We start from the raw sequence: 19922 nt of genomic DNA on the forward strand, positions 1-19922 counted from the left end.
AAGAATAAAAAATTGAAAATTATATAATTTTCTGAAGAGATTGGAAGTATAATGAAGAGAAGCTTTTCTCATCTTTATATTAATTTTGGTCATCACAACAAAATATAAAAGATGAAGATGACCTGTTTATGGTATAAGGGTCCTATCCTGTGTAATAGAGAGATAAAAGATTGAAAAAATTACGTAATGTTCCGAAGAGATTGGAAGTATAATATTCTCATTACCTCCGCCAAGCAAGTTGGAAGGAGGTTATTTTTTCGCCCCTGTTTGTGTGTGCATGGTATGTGTGTGTTTTATGTTTGTGAACAGCTTCCTGACCAAAATTTTAATCGTACAGTAACGAAACTTACAGGGATTAACTTTTATATAAAAAGCTGGAAATGATTAGATTTTGGAAGGTCAAGGTCAAAGGTTAACCGACAACGAAGTTGGAAGGAGGTTATGTTTTCGTCCCTGTTTGTGTTGTGTGTGTTTGTTTGTGAACAGCCTCCTGGCCACAATTTTAATCTTAAGAGTAATAAAACTTGCAGGGATTAACGTTTATATAAAAAGCTGGAAAGGATTAAATTTTGGAAGGTCAAGTCAAAGGTTAACCGACAACGAAGTTGGAAGAAGGTTATGTTTTAGTCCCTGTTGGTGTTGTGTGTGTGTGTGTTTGATTGTGAAGACCTTCCTGACCACAATTTTAATCGTAGGGTAATGAAACTTGCAGGGATTAATTTTATATAAAAAATGGTAATCATAAAATTTTGGAAGGTCAAGGTCAAAGGTTAAGGTCACTGTCAAGCAAAGGTTAAGGTTACGGTTAAGCAAAGGTTAAGGTCACGGTGAAGCAAAATGTCCAATTCACGTAATCAGCCATAAGTTTGGACATTATTGTCAAAGAGACTTCAAACTTGGTTAATATATGAGTGTATGGAAATCTACGCCAATTAATACATGTTATGGTCAAAGGAAAGGTCAAGGTCGAGAAATAAGCTTCCGCTGTGGAGGTCTGCTCTCTAGCGACTGCCCCTGTAGTTTTTATAATTTTCAATCAACACATGAAGAGATAAAAGATAATAGAGGAGAGAACATATTATTCCTGACACCATAAACACATCAGTACTTACTACATATCTATATCTCCTATGGATAAAATAGGAGAATGAAATTGTTCTCTAATCTTGGGTAGTGCCATAGCCTCTGTACCATGGTCTTCCACTGTCTTGGGTTAGAGTTCTCTTACTTGAGGGCACACTTGGGCACACTGTTCTATCTTATATCTTATTTCTCTTTCTCTTGTTTTGTTAAAGGTTTTATAGTTTATGAAGTGATATTTATTTTAATATTGTTGCTCTTCTTAAAATATTTAATTTTTCCTTGTTCCCTTTCCTCACTGAGTTATTTTCCCTGTTGGAGCCCCTTGACTTATAGCATCCTGCTTTACCAACTAGGGTTGTAGCTTAGCAAGTAATAATAATAATAATAATAATAATAATAATAATAATAATAATATCAAATGGTTTCCCACATTTTTATCCCCTTCACCACAAGATTCTGGAATTCAATCCGTAAAAAATTTCATTAACTTTAAAAAGTTGGTCTTTCGAAGGTTAGTGCCTCTTCATTTTAATTCCCACTCTGATCACAGTTATATTAGATAGGATTAGCTATAGTCAATTTTTTTTAATGAGACGCATTCACACCGACTCGCAGCGGAGGCCTTTTAGCTCGGAAAGGTTTCCTTCTATCTGATTGGTTAGAATTATCTTGTTCAACCAATCAGCGATCAGGTAACTTTTCCGAGCTAAAAGGGCACCCCTGCGAGTCGGTGCAAATCTGCCTCACTTTAAATAATTACCTATAGTCTCTATCCTTCGTCCTTAAGAAAATTAATTCTTCTTAGGGAATATGCTAATGAGATTTTACCAACTCTCATACCCGGTGTACCAACCGTGTGTCACACGATCGTATATAGTTCATTCTGTGTATATATTATGCTTGTATCCTCGCTTTCCCCTCGCACTAAAAAGAACTTGAAGAAACATGTCTGTTTTTCTCATTGGTAACGGGGTCGATTTTGAACAGGAAATTTCCTGTTGCCTTGAGCTTTTGTATATAAAAGAGAGTGTTCAATAATAAACTCCTTCGGTTGCTTTCATCCTGTCTTTGAGTCACTTTCTTTCGGCGCGTCACACTGGTAAATAATTATCCCGTGGATAATTGCCTTATTCACTAAAGATTTTTGGCTAGCATTAAACGGAATATTAATCATTTTAATGTGATTCATATACGGGAATCCTATTAATTAATTTTTCCTTTCTATAAAAATCCTGAAATGTCTTATTTTAATGGCTATTAAATGTTAATTTGTTTCAAAGGATTTTTGGCTAGCATTAAACGGAATATTAATCATTTTAATGTGATTCAGTAATTGATATCTGTTTAAGGATCAAGGTAAGGATGGCAGGTTCATCCTTGGCAAGATTCTTGGGCAAGATGTGTTGTACAATGCTAGTGGTATTTGTAGATTTATTTGAGAAGCTATTTGACTTTTATAAGGACATCTTCGTTTTTATGGTTTTAAATTGAATTTCCTTTTATTCTTTATTTATAAAGGCCCCTACACACGATCAATTTTTTCGTCAATTAATTGATATCAATTAATTGATATCAATTTATTGACGTCAATGAATTGATGGAGAAATTGACCGTGTAGGGGACATTGATAACAATTTAATTGAAACAATTTCAGTGAGTGAATTCATTGAGAGATGAAAGATCCTTTGATATTTATTGATGGATCTTCAATAAAATTGATCGTGTGTGGGCAAAGCATCAATATATTGATCAATAACTTAGTGTTTTCTCAGCAGTGAAAGAGCACTATTCCTAGAGCCACAGATGTTTTCATCTCGAAGTTATGAATCAAACTTAAAATTGAAGTAAAATCATTGACCGTGTGTAGGCACAGTGATTTCCCCAATTTCATTGTCGTCAATAAATTGATATCAATTAATTGACGAAAAAATTGATCGTGTGTAGGGGCCTTAAGAAACGATGTCGGCGTCAATAACCTTCGATGTCAGTATGCCACATAATTCAAAATCAGTAATTGCTGAAAGAAATGCTTGATTATACGTTTAAATCCATGGTTGTTGTGGCCCATTTGGTAACGTCCCTAACTAGTGATTACCAGACTGGGGTTCGAATCCCGCGCAAACTCGTTAGTTTCTTTGGTCGCTGCAACCTCACCATCCTTTTAAGCTGAGGCTGGGAGTTTTGGGGGAGTCTATAGCTCTACCTGCTGAGTCATTAGTAGCCATTGCCTGGCCCTCCTTGGTCCTAGCTTGGGTGGAGAGGGGGCTTGGGCGCTGATCATATGTAACATGGTCAGTCTCTAGGGCATTGTTCTGCTTGCTAGGGCAATGTCACTGTCCCTTGCTTCTGCCATTCATGAGCAGCCTTTAAACCTTCAAACCTTCAAACTCGTTAGTGTCTTTTAGCACTGCAACCTCACCTTCCCTGTGAGCTAAGGAGGGGGTGTTTTGGGGAGCCTAAAGGTCTATCTGCTGAGTCATTAGCAGCCATTGCCTGGCCCTCCTTGGTCCTAGCTTGGGTGGAGATGATTGGGTGCTGATCATATGTATCTATGTTCAGTCTCTAGAGCATTGTCCTGCTTGTTAGGGCAATGTCACTGTCACTTGCCTCTGCCATTCATGAGCGGCCTTTAAACCTTCAAACTCGTTAGTTCCTTTTAGCGCTGCAACCTCACCATCCTTGTGAGCCAAGGATGGTGGTTTGGGGGAGCCTATAGGTCTACCTGCTGAGTCATCAGCAGCCATTGCTTAGCTCTTCTTGGTCCTAGCTTGGGTGGAGATGATGCTTGGGCGCTGATCATATGTAAAATGGTCAGTCTCTAGGTCATTGTTCTGCTTGCTAGGGCAATGTCACTGTCCCTTGCCTCTGCCATTCATGAGTGGCCTTTAAACCTTCAAACCTTCAAACTCGTTAGTGTCTTTTAGCGCTGCAACCTCACCATCCTTGTGAGCTAAAGAGGGATGGTTTTGGGGAGCCTATAGGTCTACCTGCTGATTCATCAGCAGCCATTGCCTGGCCCTCCTTGATCATAGCTTGGGTGAAGATGGTGCTTGGGCGTTATTCATATGTATTTATGTTCAGTCTTTAGAGCAATGTCCTGATTGCTAGGGCAATGTCACTGTCCCTTGCCTCTGCCTTTCATGAGCGGCCTTTAAACATTTAAACCTTCAAACTCGTTAGTTCCTTTTAACGCTGCAACCTTACCATCCTTGTGAGCTAAAGAGGGAGGGTTTTGGGGAGCCTATAGGTCTACCTGCTGAGTTATTAGCAGTCATTGCCTGGCCCTCCTTGGTCCAAGCTTGGGTGGAGAGGGCCCTTGAGCGCAGATCATTTAATATATGGTCAGTTTCTAGGGCATTGTCCTTCTTGCTAGGGCAATGTCACTGTCCCTTGCCTCTGCCATTCATGAGTAGCCTTTAAACCTTTTAACCTTCAAACTCGTTAGTGTCTTTTAGCGCTGCAACCTCACCATCCTTGTGAGCTAAGGATTGTGGTTTGGGGGAGCTTATAGGTCTATCTGCTGAGTTATTAGCAGTCATTGCCTGGCCCTCCTTGGTCCAAGCTTGGGTGGAGAGAGCCCTCAGGCGCTGATCATTTAATATATGGTCAGTCTCTAGGGCATTGTCCTTCTTGCTAGGGCAATGTCACTGTTCCTTGCCTCTGCCATTCATGAGAGGCCTTTAAACATTTAAACTCGTTAGTTCTTTCTAGCGCTGCAACCTCACCCTCCTTGTGAGCTAAGGATGGGGTTTTGGGGGAGCCTATAAATCTATCTGCTGAGTCATTAGCAGCCATTGCCTGGCCCTCCTTGGTCCAAGCTTGGGTGGAGAGGGCCCTTGGGCGCTGATCATTTAATATATGGTCAGTCTCTAGGGCATTGTCCTTCTTGCTAGGGCAATGTCACTGTCCCTTGCCTCTGCCATTCATGAGCAGCCTTTAAACCTTCAAACTTCTAATTAAATGGTAGATTTTATGGTCGGCACCAAGTTTGTTTATTGCTGGTAAAAAAATGAATTTTGGCCCTACATACCTTAACAAATAATTATGTTGCTGTTCCTTGTTGATTCCCATCTTATTCAACGTGATTAATATTACTTAAAATTGAAATAAAAAGATAAAAATAAAAGAAGATGAGATAATGTAACATTGCTTCAGAAAATTTAGACAAAATGCAAAATGAAACGGATATATAAAACAGATATGAATAAAAAATCAATACACCTAGAATGGTAGAATTTTGTTTAAATACTAGCATTTAAACACTAATCATGTTATTTATAATGCTGAAAAATAGAAGGAAAAATAAGAGGGTGTTGTTTCGCAGTTCAACATTAATAATTGTGTAAAAGATTAACCAGAACACCAAGAAGCAAGATTTTAACAGTTAAAATCGTAAAAAAACATGCATCAAAAAAGCAGTTCTTGGTGAGTTCTTTCAAAATGAATTACACTTATAATTTTTTGATAAAACACATCATTCAAACATACTACATTCAGATTAATTTATGAAATGTAGAAAAAAGCTTGGTCATACGTTGTTTAGGCACTTATGTCTATTCTTATGCATAAACAATTTCTGACTATAATTTTTTTGAATTTTTTCAAATTGAATTGCACATTTATAATTTTTTGATAAAACACATCATTCAAACATAGTACATTCAGATTAATTTATGAAATTAAAAACAAAGCTTGAATATACATTGTTTAAGCACTTATGTCTATTCTTATGCATAAACAATTTCTAACAATTTTTTTGAGTTCTTTCAAATTGAATTGCACACTTATAATTTAGAAAAAAAAAACTAAAACAAAACATCATTCAAACATAGGACATTCAAATTAATTTATGAAATATAAAAAAAGCTTAGTCATACATTGTTTACGAATTTACGTAAATTGTTATGCATAAACAATTTCTGACAATAATATTTGTGAATTCTTTCAAATTGAATTGCATAGTTATAAATTTAAAAAATAAATAAATAAAACATCATTCAAGCGTAGTACATTCAGATTAGTTTATGAAATTAAAAAAAAAAGGCTTAATCATACATTGTTCAGGCACTTAGTCCATTATGCATAAACAATTTCTGGCAATAATTTATGTGAATTCTTTCAAATTGAATTGCGCACTTATATTTTTTTTTAAAACAATATATCATTCAAGCGTAGTATATTCAGATTAATTTATGAAATATATAAAAAGCTTAATCATACATTGTTTAGGCATTTATGTCTAATTTTATGCATAAACAATTGCTGACAATAATTTAGAAATAAAAGATTCTGCAGATAAATAGAGCAGTTAAGTAAGAAATTAAAATCGTATTTTTCAATAAAATCGAGTATCATAACCTAAATTGCTTTGCAAATAATCTATTTCATAACTAGAAATCAAAGCAAATAATCTATTTTATGATTAGAAATCAAAGCATATATATTTTATAATTAGAAATCAAAACAAAAGATTTATTTTATAATTAGAATATCAAAGCAAATAATCTGTTATAATTAGAAATCGAAGCAAACAATCTATTTAATGATTAAAAATCAAAGTAAATAAATCTTGTAATTAGAAATTAAAGTAATTCATCTATTTTATAATTAATCGAAGCAAATATTATATTTTATCATTAGAAATCAAAGCAAATATTGTATCTTATAATTTGAAATCAAAGCAAATATATTTTATAATTTGAAATCAAAGCAAATATATTTTATAATTTGAAATCAAAGCAAATATATTTTATAATTAGAAATCAAAGTAAATATATTTTATAGATATAAATCAATGCAAATAACCTATTTTATTATTGGAAATCAAAGCAAATATATTTTATTAGAAATCAAAGGAAGTAATCAATTTCATAATTCGAAATCAAAGCAAATGATCTATCTTATAATTAGAAATCAAAGCAAATAATCTATTTTATAATTTGAAATCAAAGCAAATAATCTATCTTATAAGAATAATCTATCATAATTAGAAATCAAAGCAAGTAATCTATCAAAATTAGAAATCAAAGCAAATAATCTATCTTATAATTAGAAATCAAAGCAAATATATTTAATAGTTAGAAACCAAGGCATCACACACATCCACTAAATGCCAAGGAGACAGTCACAAAAGTATAGCTAAAGCACCCACAAATAGAAAGGAAAACTGAAAATAAACAAACAAAAAACAAATATCCACCATTAAGATAATGGAATAACCGTAGCAACCACAGATAGATAATGTAAAAAACCAAGAGAAACAAAAGGAGAGGAAGGGCTCCCAAAGGATACATACAGAAGTAGGAGGCTCCCAAAAAGGATACATACACAAGTAGGAGTAGTATTAGAAGAAGCAAGAGTTTAAGGGATCACTCATAGGTTAGCCCGCGGAGACACACGGAAAACACTTTCTTGAAACCATTACGGAATCTGCAGGAAAAACAAAGGGGAGAGAAAAAAAAAGGGAAGATTATTCAGCAAATGAACAGACGGAATGATGGGTGAGAGAGAGAAAATAAAGAGTTTCATACATGCTTGCATACATACAATGGGGGAGTTGCTGGTTTTTAGTGGGGTGGTGTTGTGAGAACTCTAAAAATATGTTGTTAGTGAGGTCTTGCGAGAATAAAAATGTTGGTTGACGTTAAAGGGTCAGGGAGTTGTTAGTTGTTAGTTAAGAGGGTCAGAGAGTTGTTAGTTGTTAGTTAAGAGGGTCAGAGAGTTGTTAGTTGTTAGTTAAGAGGGTCAGAGAGTTGTTAGTTGTTAGTTAAGAGGGTCAGAGAGTTGTTAGTTGTTAGTTAAGAGGGTCAGAGAGTTGTTAGTTGTTAGTTAAGAGGTTTTGGGAGTTGTTTGTTGTTAGAAAAGTCTTGCTAGAACAAAAATATGTTGTTAGTGAGGTCTTGGTAGAAAAAATGTGTTGTTAATAAGGTCTTGCTAGAACAAAAATGTGTTGTTTGTGAGGTCTTGCTAAAGCAAAAATGTGTTGTTAGTGAGGTCTTGCTGGAACGAAAATGTTGGTTGACGTTAAGAGGGTCAGAGAGTTGTTAGTTGTTAGTGAAGAGGTTTTGGGAGTTGTTTGTTGTTAGTGAGGTCTTGCTGGAACAAAAATGTGTTGTTAGTGAGGTCTTGCTAGGACAAAAATGTGTTGTTAGTGAGGTCTTGCTAAAACAAAAATGTGTTGTTAGTGAGGTCTTGCTGGAACAAAAATGTGTTGTTAGTGAAGTCTTGCTAGAACAAAAATGTGTTAGTGACGTCTTGTGAGAAAAAAAGATGTGTTGTTAGTGAGGTCTTGCTAGAAGAAAAATGTGTTGTTAGTGAGGTCTTGCTAGAACAAAAATGTGTTGTTAGTGACGTCTTGTGAGAAGAAAAATGTGTTGTTAGTGAGGTCTTGCGAGAAGAAAAATGTGTTGTTAGTGAGGTCTTGCGAGAACAAAAATGTGTTGTTAGTGAGGTCTTGCGAGAACAAAAATGTGTTGTTAGTGAGGTCTTGCTGGAACAAAAATGTGTTGTTAGTGAAGTCTTGCTAGAACAAAAATGTGTTGTTAGTGAGGTCTTGCTAAAACAAAAATGTGTTGTTAGTGAGGTCTTGCTGGAACAAAAATGTGTTGTTAGTGAAGTCTTGCTAGAACAAAAATGTGTTGTTAGTGACGTCTTGTGAGAAAAAAAGATGTGTTGTTAGTGAGGTCTTGCTAGAAGAAAAATGTGTTGTTAGTGAGGTCTTGCTAGAACAAAAATGTGTTGTTAGTGACGTCTTGTGAGAACAAAAATGTGTTGTTAGTGAGGTCTTGCTAGAACAAAAATGTGTTGTTAGTGAGGTCTTGCGAGAAGAAAAATGTGTTGTTAGTGAGGTCTTGCGAGAACAAAAATGTGTTGTTAGTGAGGTCTTGCTAGAACAAAAATGTGTTGTTAGTGAGGTCTTGCGAGAAGAAAAATGTGTTGTTAGTGAGGTCTTGCGAGAACAAAAATGTGTTGTTAGTGAGGTCTTGCTAGAACAAAAATGTGTTGTTAGTGAGGTCTTGCGAGAACAAAAATGTGTTGTTAGTGAGGTCTTGCTAGAACAAAAATGTGTTGTTAGTGAGGTCTTGCGAGAACAAAAATGTGTTGTTAGTGAGGTCTTGCTAGAACAAAAATGTGTTGTTAGTGAGGTCTTGCTAGAACAAAAATGTGTTGTTAGTGAGGTCTTGCGAGAACAAAAATGTGTTGTTAGTGAGGTCTTGCGAGAACAAAAATGTGTTGTTAGTGAGGTCTTGCTAGAACAAAAATGTGTTGTTAGTGAGGTCTTGCGAGAACAAAAATGTGTTGTTAGTGAGGTCTTGCGAGAACAAAAATGTGTTGTTAGTGAGGTCTTGCTAGAACAAAAATGTGTTGTTAGTGAGGTCTTGCTAGAACAAAAATGTGTTGTTAGTGAGGTCTTGCGAGAACAAAAATGTGTTGTTAGTGACGTCTTGCGAGAACAAAAATGTGTTGTTAGTGAGGTCTTGCGAGAACAAAAATGTGTTGTTAGTGAGGTCTTGCGAGAACAAAAATGTGTTGTTAGTGAGGTCTTGCTAGAACAAAAATGTGTTGTTAGTGAGGTCTTGCGAGAACAAAAATGTGTTGTTAGTGACGTCTTGTGAGAACAAAAATGTGTTGTTAGTGAGGTCTTGCGAGAACAAAAATGTGTTGTTAGTGAGGTCTTGCGAGAACAAAAATGTGTTGTTAGTGAGGTCTTGCTAGAACAAAAATGTGTTGTTAGTGACGTCTTGTGAGAACAAAAATGTGTTGTTAGTGAGGTCTTGCGAGAACAAAAATGTGTTGTTAGTGAGGTCTTGCGAGAACAAAAATGTGTTGTTAGTGAGGTCTTGCTAGAACAAAAATGTGTTGTTAGTGAGGTCTTGCGAGAACAAAAATGTGTTGTTAGTGACGTCTTGTGAGAACAAAAATGTGTTGTTAGTGAGGTCTTGCGAGAACAAAAATGTGTTGTTAGTGAGGTCTTGCTAGAACAAAAATGTGTTGTTAGTGAGGTCTTGCTAGAACAAAAATGTGTTGTTAGTGAGGTCTTGCTAGAACAAAAATGTGTTGTTAGTGAGGTCTTGCGAGAACAAAAATGTGTTGTTAGTGACGTCTTGTGAGAACAAAAATGTGTTGTTAGTGAGGTCTTGCGAGAACAAAAATGTGTTGTTAGTGAGGTCTTGCGAGAACAAAAATGTGTTGTTAGTGAAGTCTTGCTAGAACAAAAATGTGTTGTTAGTGACGTCTTGTGAGAACAAAAATGTGTTGTTAGTGAGGTCTTGCGAGAACAAAAATGTGTTGTTAGTGAGGTCTTGCGAGAACAAAAATGTGTTGTTAGTGAGGTCTTGCGAGAACAAAAATGTGTTGTTAGTGAGGTCTTGCGAGAACAAAAATGTGTTGTTAGTGAGGTCTTGCTAGAACAAAAATGTGTTGTTAGTGACGTCTTGCGAGAACAAAAATGTGTTGTTAGTGAGGTCTTGCTAGAACAAAAATGTGTTGTTAGTGACGTCTTGTGAGAACAAAAATGTGTTGTTAGTGAGGTCTTGCGAGAACAAAAATGTGTTGTTAGTGAGGTCTTGCGAGAACAAAAATGTGTTGTTAGTGAGGTCTTGCTAGAACAAAAATGTGTTGTTAGTGAGGTCTTGCTAGAACAAAAATGTGTTGTTAGTGAGGTCTTGCGAGAACAAAAATGTGTTGTTAGTGACGTCTTGTGAGAACAAAAATGTGTTGTTAGTGAGGTCTTGCGAGAACAAAAATGTGTTGTTAGTGAGGTCTTGCTAGAACAAAAATGTGTTGTTAGTGACGTCTTGTGAGAACAAAAATGTGTTGTTAGTGAGGTCTTGCGAGAACAAAAATGTGTTGTTAGTGAGGTCTTGCGAGAACAAAAATGTGTTGTTAGTGAGGTCTTGCGAGAACAAAAATGTGTTGTTAGTGACGTCTTGCGAGAACAAAAATGTGTTGTTAGTGAAGTCTTGCGAGAACAAAAATGTGTTGTTAGTGACGTCTTGTGAGAACAAAAATGTGTTGTTAGTGAGGTCTTGCGAGAACAAAAATGTGTTGTTAGTGAGGTCTTGCGAGAACAAAAATGTGTTGTTAGTGAGGTCTTGCGAGAACAAAAATGTGTTGTTAGTGAGGTCTTGCGAGAACAAAAATGTGTTGTTAGTGAGGTCTTGCGAGAACAAAAATGTGTTGTTAGTGAGGTCTTGCTAGAACAAAAATGTGTTGTTAGTGACGTCTTGCGAGAACAAAAATGTGTTGTTAGTGAGGTCTTGCTAGAACAAAAATGTGTTGTTAGTGACGTCTTGTGAGAACAAAAATGTGTTGTTAGTGAGGTCTTGCGAGAACAAAAATGTGTTGTTAGTGAGGTCTTGCGAGAACAAAAATGTGTTGTTAGTGAGGTCTTGCTAGAACAAAAATGTGTTGTTAGTGAGGTCTTGCTAGAACAAAAATGTGTTGTTAGTGAGGTCTTGCGAGAACAAAAATGTGTTGTTAGTGACGTCTTGTGAGAACAAAAATGTGTTGTTAGTGAGGTCTTGCGAGAACAAAAATGTGTTGTTAGTGAGGTCTTGCTAGAACAAAAATGTGTTGTTAGTGAGGTCTTGCGAGAACAAAAATGTGTTGTTAGTGAGGTCTTGCTAGAACAAAAATGTGTTGTTAGTGAGGTCTTGCTAGAACAAAAATGTGTTGTTAGTGAGGTCTTGCGAGAACAAAAATGTGTTGTTAGTGACGTCTTGCGAGAACAAAAATGTGTTGTTAGTGAGGTCTTGCGAGAACAAAAATGTGTTGTTAGTGAGGTCTTGCTAGAACAAAAATGTGTTGTTAGTGAGGTCTTGCGAGAACAAAAATGTGTTGTTAGTGACGTCTTGTGAGAACAAAAATGTGTTGTTAGTGAGGTCTTGCTAGAACAAAAATGTGTTGTTAGTGAGGTCTTGCTAGAACAAAAATGTGTTGTTAGTGAGGTCTTGCGAGAACAAAAATGTGTTGTTAGTGACGTCTTGTGAGAACAAAAATGTGTTGTTAGTGAGGTCTTGCGAGAACAAAAATGTGTTGTTATTGAGGTCTTGCTAAAACAAAAATGTGTTGTTAGTGAGGTCTTGCTAAAACAAAATTGTGTTGTTAGTGAGGTCTTGCTGGAACAAAAATGTGTTGTTATTGAGGTCTTGCTAAAACAAAATTGTGTTGTTAGTGAGGTCTTGCTAGAACAAAAATGTGTTGTTATTGAGGTCTTGCTGGAACAAAAATGTGTTGTTATTGAGGTCTTGCTAAAACAAAAATGTATTGTTAGTGAGGTCTTGCTAAAACAAAATTGTGTTGTTAGTGAGGTCTTGCTGGAACAAAAATGTGTTGTTATTGAGGTCTTGCTGAAACAAAATTGTGTTCTTAGTGAGGTCTTGCTAGAACAAAAATGTGTTGTTATTGAGGTCTTGCTGGAACAAAAATGTGTTGTTATTGAGGTCTTGCTAAAACAAAATTGTGTTGTTAGTGAGGTCTTGCTGGAACAAAAATGTGTTGTTATTGAGGTCTTGCTAAAACAAAATTGTGTTGTTAGTGAGGTCTTGCTAGAACAAAAATGTGTTGTTATTGAGGTCTTGCTAAAACAAAAATGTGTTGTTAGTGAGGTCTTGCTAGAACAAAATTGTGTTGTTATTGAGGTCTTGCTGGAACAAAAATGTGTTGTTATTGAGGTCTTGCTAAAACAAAAATGTGTTGTTAGTGAGGTCTTGCTAAAACAAAATTGTGTTGTTAGTGAGGTCTTGCTGGAACAAAAATGTGTGGTTATTGAGGTCTTGCTGAAACAAAATTGTGTTCTTAGTGAGGTCTTGCTAGAACAAAAATGTGTTGTTATTGAGGTCTTGCTGGAACAAAAATGTGTTGGTATTGAGGTCTTGCTAAAACAAAATTGTGTTGTTAGTGAGGTCTTGCTGGAACAAAAATGTGTTGTTATTGAGGTCTTGCTGAAACAAAATTGTGTTGTTAGTGAGGTCTTGCTAGAACAAAAATGTGTTGTTATTGAGGTCTTGCTGAAACAAAATTGTGTTCTTAGTGAGGTCTTGCTAGAACAAAAATGTGTTGTTATTGAGGTCTTGCTGAAACAAAATTGTGTTCTTAGTGAGGTCTTGCTAGAACAAAAATGTGTTGTTATTGAGGTCTTGGTAGACCAAAATTGTGTTGTTAGTGAGGTCTTGCTGGAACAAAAATGTTGGTTGACGTTAAGAGGGTCAGAGAGTTGTTAGTTGTTAGTGAGGTCTTGTTAGAAAAAATTTTTTGACGTTAAAAGTGTCAGGCAGTTCTTAGTTGTTTGTGAGCTCTTACTAACAAAAAATTTGATTGACGTAAAAAGGGTCATTAGCCTTGTATGTTACTTGTTGTGATTCATTGGTATTTGTCCTAATTAAAAAAATTATTTTAATTGACATTTAAAAGGGTCATTAGTCTTCTACGTTACTTGGTGTGAGTTAATATTATTTATCAGGAAAAATAAAAGAAGGGTTTTGGTTAGAATTGGAGGGAGCACATTACCGGAGATGTTGAATTAGCAGAAATATTAATTTGGAAGTCTTGGGTCTTGTTTAATATCCCTTTAGAACTGGTCAATTTCATTACTGGAATATATACCCGTATTTCTATTGATTATCCAAACAGCTGTTTAATACTCCATTATTTATGATATCAGATCTTTATTATCCATCTTAAAAGCATAATCTTTTTACTATAGTCCATTTCTTTTAGCGAGTCATATTTGCACCGACTCGCAGCGGTGCCCTTTTAGCTCGGAAAAGTTTCCTGATCGTTGATTGGTTGGACAAGATAATTCTAACCAATCAGCGACCGGGAAACTTTTCTGAGCTAAAAGGGCACCGTTGCGAATCGGTGCAAATATGACTCGCTAAAAGAAATGGACTATAGGGGTATGAGTGTCTTGAATGGAAAGGAAGATATAGAAAAGTTGTGCCAAATTAGAGACCTATACTCAATTTGTTTTAATGAGGCGCATTTACACTGACTCACAGGGGTGCCCTTTTAGCTTGGAAAAGTTTCTTACTAGCTGATTAGTTGGTGAAAATAATTCTAACCAATCTGTTAGTAGGAAACTTTTCCGAGCTAAAAGGGTATCCCTGTGAGTCGGTGCAAACCAACCAATCAGCTATAATCAATTCTTTGTAGTGAGGCAGATTTGCACCGACTCGCAGCGGTGCCCTTTTAGCTTGGAAAAGTGTCCTGATCGCTGATTAGTTGGACAAGATAAGTCTAACCAATCAGATAGCAGGAAACTTTTCCGAGCTTAAAGGGCACCGCTGCGAGTCAGTGCATTTGCCCCTCATAAAAAAAAATTGTGTATAGTAGGAATTTTTTCTGAGCTAAAAGGGCACCCATGAGAGTCTGTGATAATGCCCCTCATTAAAAAAGATTGAGTATAGGGTACCAATCTTGATTGTCAAAACATACAGGGATTCCCCGGATACATTAAATTGATATCCTTTAGATCAAAGGGAATAAAGTTTCACTCGTGCATAATAATGTGCAATAATTAAGATGTTTTTGATTAGGTACATAAATGTATTACTCTGTACATTAATGGTGGGTTTAAGATTAAGTCACATGATTGAGGGAACAGCTATTTGGTTGGTAGCCTATATTTGACTAAAGATTTTCATTCCATTATTAAAGCAGAATAAGAAAGAATAGTTAATATTAATCTGTATTGCTTAAGAAAAATGATTGGATTTTATACATTCTAAACTACAGCCACATAATTGAGGGAACAGCTGTCTGGCAGCTAGCCTATATTTGACTAAAAGATTTTCATTCCATTATAAAAGCAGAATAAGAAAGAATAGTTAATATTAATCTGTATTACGTAAAAAAACTAATTAGATTTTATACTTTCTAACCTACACGACACCAAGCTCTTAAATATCTTAATTTGTAATTGTTTATAAAATCTACACCTAAAGGTATAAGCATTAACATAATACTAAGGCTAACTATATTAATCTGTATTACGTAAAAAAACTAATTAGATTATATACTTTCTAACCTACAGTACACCAATCTCTTAAATATCTTAATTTGTAATTGTTTATAAAATCTAAAGGTATAAGCATTAACATAATACTAAGGCTAACTATATAAACATGTTCAAATTAAATGCCATAAGAATTTATATTAAAAAAATATTATATGGAATTTTAAATTAAATAAATTAAGACATGATTAGTTATAGACTACATGTTTTAAGTCATTGTAGAGGAAACTCTCAAGTATTTGATCAAAACTAATTAAAATTATTTAAAAACTAATAAAAGTAACCTTTATTTAGCGATTTATTACTAGGATTCAATTTAATTAATACACTAAGTTATAGTAAATTGATATATAAATACTGTTTGTTGAAACCTGGCAATTTCTATATATATATATATATATATATATATATACTGCAAACAAGATAAACTTCTTCTACAATGAGATGGATTAGTTTTGAGTAATAGTTTAAATGTTTCCATTAAATCTGCAGTAAATGGCAAAAGAAAATCTGTTTGTATTAAATAAGGATTTGATTAATTAATGGTAACCATTACTTTGAATTACTGCTGTAATTCAAATATCAAAAAGTAAAGTACTTTATCAAGATACATCGGGGTTTTGGCGGCCGATGCGGTAACGTCCCTGACTGGTGATCGCCGGACTCGAGTTCGAGTCCCTCTCAAACTCGTTAGTTCATTTGGTTGCTGCAACCTCACCATCCTTGTGAGCTGAGGATGGGGTGGGGTGGAGTTTAGGGAAGCCCATAGATCTATCTGCCGAGTCATCAGCAGCCATTGTATGGCCCTCCTTGGTCTTACCTTAGGTGGAGAGGAGGTTTGGTCAGTCTCTAGGCCATTGTCCTGGTTGATAGGGAAATGACACTGTCCCTTGCCTCTGCCATTCTTGAGAGGCCTTTAGCTTGGGTGGAGAGGAGGTTTGGTCAGCCTTTAGGCCATTGTCCTGCTTGATAGGGAAATGTCCCTTGCCTCTGCCATTCGTGAGTGGCCTTTAGCTTATGTGGAGAGGAGGTTTGGTCAGCCTCTAGGTCATTGTCCTGCTTGATAGGGAAATGACACTGTCCCTTGCCTCTGCCATTCTTGAGTGGCCTTTAGCTTGGGTGGAGAGGAGGTTTGGTCAGCCCCTAGGCCATTGTCCTGGTTGATAGGGAAATGACACTGTCCCTTGCCTCTGCCATTCGTGAGTGGCCTTTATCTTATGTGGAGAGGAGGTTTGGTCAGCCTCTAGGCCATTGTCCTGCTTGATAGGGAAATGTCCCTTGCCTCTGCCATTCGTGAGTGGCCTTTAGCTTATGTGGAGAGGAGGTTTGGTCAGCCTCTAGGTCATTGTCCTGCTTGATAGGGAAATGACACTGTCCCTTGCCTCTGCCATTCTTGAGTGGCCTTTAGCTTGGGTGTAGAGGAGGTTTGGTCAGCCCCTAGGCCATTGTCCTGGTTGATAGGGAAATGACAATGTCCCTTGCCTCTACCATTCGTGAGTGGCCTTTAGCTTATGTGGAGAGGAGGTTTGGTCAGCCTCTAGGCCATTGTCCTACTTGATAGGGAAATGACACTGTCCCTTGCCTCTGCCATTTTTGAGTGGCCTTTAGCTTGGGTGGAGAGGAGGTTTGGTCAGCCCCTAGGCCATTGTCCTGGTTGATAGGGAAATGACACTGTCCCTTGCCTCTGCCATTCGTGAGTGGCCTTTAGCTTATGTAGAGAGGAGGTTTGGTCAGCCTTTAGGCCATTGTCCTGCTTGATAGGGAAATGTCCCTTTCCTCTGCCATTCGTGAGTGGCCTTTAGCTTATGTGGAGAGGAGGTTTGGTCAGCCTCTAGGCCATTGTCCTGCTTGATAGGGAAATGTCCCTTGCCTCTGCCATTCGTGAGTGGCCTTTAGCTTATGTGGAGAGGAGGTTTGGTCAGCCTCTAGGCCATTGTCCTGCTTGATAGGGAAATGACACAGTCCCTTGCCTCTGCCATTCGTGAGTGGCCTTTAGCTTAGGTGGAGAGGAGGTTTGGTCAGCCTCTAGGTCATTTTCCTGCTTGATAGGGAAATGACACTGTCCCTTGCCTCTGCCATTCGTGAGTGGCCTTTAGCTTAGGTGGAGAGGAGGTTTGGTCAGCCTCTAGGTCATTTTCCTGCTTGATAGGGAAATGACACTGTCCCTTGCCTCTGCCATTCGTGAGTGGCCTTTAGCTTAGGTGGAGAGGAGGTTTGGTCAGCCTCTAGGTCATTTTCCTGCTTGATAGGGAAATGACACAGTTCCTTGCCTCTGCCATTCGTGAGTGGCCTTTAGCTTAGGTGGAGAGGAGGTTCGGTCAGCCTCTAGGCCATTGTCCTGCTTGATAGGGAAATGACACTGTCCCTTGCCTCTGCCATTCGTGAGTGGCCTTTAGCTTAGGTGGAGAGGAGGTTTGGTCAGCCTCTAGGTCATTTTCCTGCTTGATAGGGAAATGACACTGTCCCTTGCCTCTGCCATTCGTGAGTGGCATTTAGCTTATGTGGAGAGGAGGTTTGGTCAGCCTCTAGGCCATTGTCCTGCTTGATAGGGAAATGACACTGTCCCTTGCCTCTGCCATTCGTGAGTGGCATTTAGCTTATGTGGAGAGGAGGTTTGGTCAGCCTCTAGGCCATTGTCCTGCTTGATAGGGAAATGACACTGTCCCTTGCCTCTGCCATTCTTGAGTGGCCTTTAGCTTATGTGGAGAGGAGGTTTGGTCAGCCTTTAGGCCATTGTCCTGCTTGATAGGGAAATGTCCCTTGCCTCTGCCATTCGTGAGTGGCCTTTGGCTTAGGTGGAGAGGAGGTTTGGTCAGCCTCTAGGTCATTGTCCTGCTTGATAGGGAAATGACACTGTCCCTTGCCTCTGCCATTCGTGAGTGGCCTTTAGCTTATGTGGAGAGAAGGTTTGGTCAGCCTTTAGGCCATTGTCCTGCTTGATAGGGAAATGTCCCTTGCCTCTGCCATTCGTGAGTGGCCTTTAGCTTATGTGGAGAGGAGGTTTGGTCAGCCTCTAGGCCATTGTCCTGCTTGATAGGGAAATGACACAGTCCCTTGCCTCTGCCATTCTTGAGTGGCCTTTAGCTTGGGTGGAGAGGAGGTTTGGTCAGCCCCTAGGCTATTGTCCTGGTTGATAGGCAAATGACACTGTCCCTTGCCTCTGCCATTCGTGAGTGGCCTTTAGCTTATGTGGAGAGAAGGTTCGGTCAGCCTCTAGGCCATTGTCCTGCTTGATAGGGAAATGACACTGTCCCTTGCCTCTGCCATTCGTGAGTGGCCTTTAGCTTAGGTGGAGAGGAGGTTTGGTCAGCCTCTAGGCCATTGTCCAGCTTGATAGGGAAATGACACTGTCCCTTGCCTCTGCCATTCGTGAGTGGCCTTTAGCTTAGGTGGAGAGGAGGTTTGGTCAGCCTCTAGGCCATTGTCCTGCTTGATAGGGAAATGACACTGTCCCTTGCCTCTGCTATTCGTGAGTGGCCTTTAGCTTAGGTGGAGAGGAGGTTTGGTCAGCCTCTAGGTCATTTTCCTGCTTGATAGGGAAATGACACTGTCCCTTGCCTCTGCCATTCGTGAGTGGCCTTTAGCTTAGGTGGAGAGGAGGTTTGGTCAGCCTCTAGGCCATTGTCCTGCTTGATAGGGAAATGACACTTTCCCTTGCCTCTGCCATTCGTGAGTGGCCTTTAGCTTAGGTGGAGAGGAGGTTTGGTCAGTTTCTAGGCCATTGTCCTGCTTGATAGGGAAATGACACTATCCCTTGCTTCTGCCATTCGTGAGTGGCCTTTAGCTTAGGTGGAGAGGAGGTTTGGTCAGTTTCTAGGCCATTGTCCTGCTTGATAGGGAAATGACACTATCCCTTGCTTCTGCCATTCGTGAGTGGCCTTTAGCTTAGGTGGAGAGGAGGTTTGGTCAGTTTCTAGGCCATTGTCCTGCTTGATAGGGAAATGACACTGTCCCTTGCCTCTGCCATTCGTGAGTGGCCTTTAGATTAGGTGGAGAGGAGGTTTGGTCGGTCTCTAGGTCATTGTCCTGCTTGATAGGGAAATGTCCCTTGCCTCTGCCATTCGTGAGTGGCCTTTAGCTTAGGTGGAGCAGAGGTTTGGTCAGTCTTTAGGCCATTGTCTTGCTTGATAGGGAAATTACACCGTCCCTTGCCTCTGCCATTCGTGAGTGGCCTTTAGCTTAGGTGGAGAGGAGGTTTGGTCAGCCTCTAGGCCATTGTCCTGCTTGATAGGGAAATGACACTGTCCCTTGCCTCTGTCATTCGTGATTGGCCTTTAAACCTTTAAATAGTGTTTATAAGTAAGCTGCATGAAGTGAAAATTTTACTGACAAGTTTACAAGATTTATGATCGGGGAGCAGCAAGAATAGAATAGAACATGATGAAATAGAAAGATTTATAAGATTGTTAGCGTGTTTATATATATTGTCAAAATAAACATTCATTATTATTATTATTATTATTATTATTATTATTATTATTATTATTATTATTATCATTATTATTATTAGATAAGCTACAAAGCTTGTTGGAAAAGCAGGAGCTGCACAGTGATTAATTTACAAAAAGCCAGGAGTTGTGATACAGGGGATTAGCAAGGAATGGAAGAAGTAATAACAGGGTGGTGAAGGAATTGGGGATTAGGAAAAAGGAGAGGAATGGCTAGGGAAAGAACTGTTAGGTTTTTTTGGGTCAAAATATAAAATATACTTTTTTTTCTCAGCCTTCTTTATTCTTTGCTCATTTTTTTCCACTTTCTCCTCTTCCATTTACCTATAGCTTACTTCTTCATCTTCTTCTTCTTCTTCTTGTTCTTCTTCTTC

The 19922-nt window shown here is 38.0% G+C and overlaps 1 protein-coding gene across 1 annotated transcript in view; it reads right to left on the reverse strand.

Moving 5' to 3' along the window:
* Window positions 1–19868: 19868 nt before the first annotated feature.
* LOC137660086 (uncharacterized) overlaps window positions 19869–19922 on the reverse strand; it is a 405-nt gene continuing 351 nt past the window's right edge. Inside the window, exon 1 of the mRNA XM_068394805.1 lies at window positions 19869–19922. This exon is cut by the window's right edge and continues 351 nt beyond it. Coding sequence (XP_068250906.1) covers window positions 19869–19922 — 54 coding nt within the window.

Source organism: Palaemon carinicauda, chromosome 20 (genome assembly GCF_036898095.1).
Source record: "Palaemon carinicauda isolate YSFRI2023 chromosome 20, ASM3689809v2, whole genome shotgun sequence".
Lineage (NCBI taxonomy): Eukaryota > Metazoa > Arthropoda > Malacostraca > Decapoda > Palaemonidae > Palaemon > Palaemon carinicauda.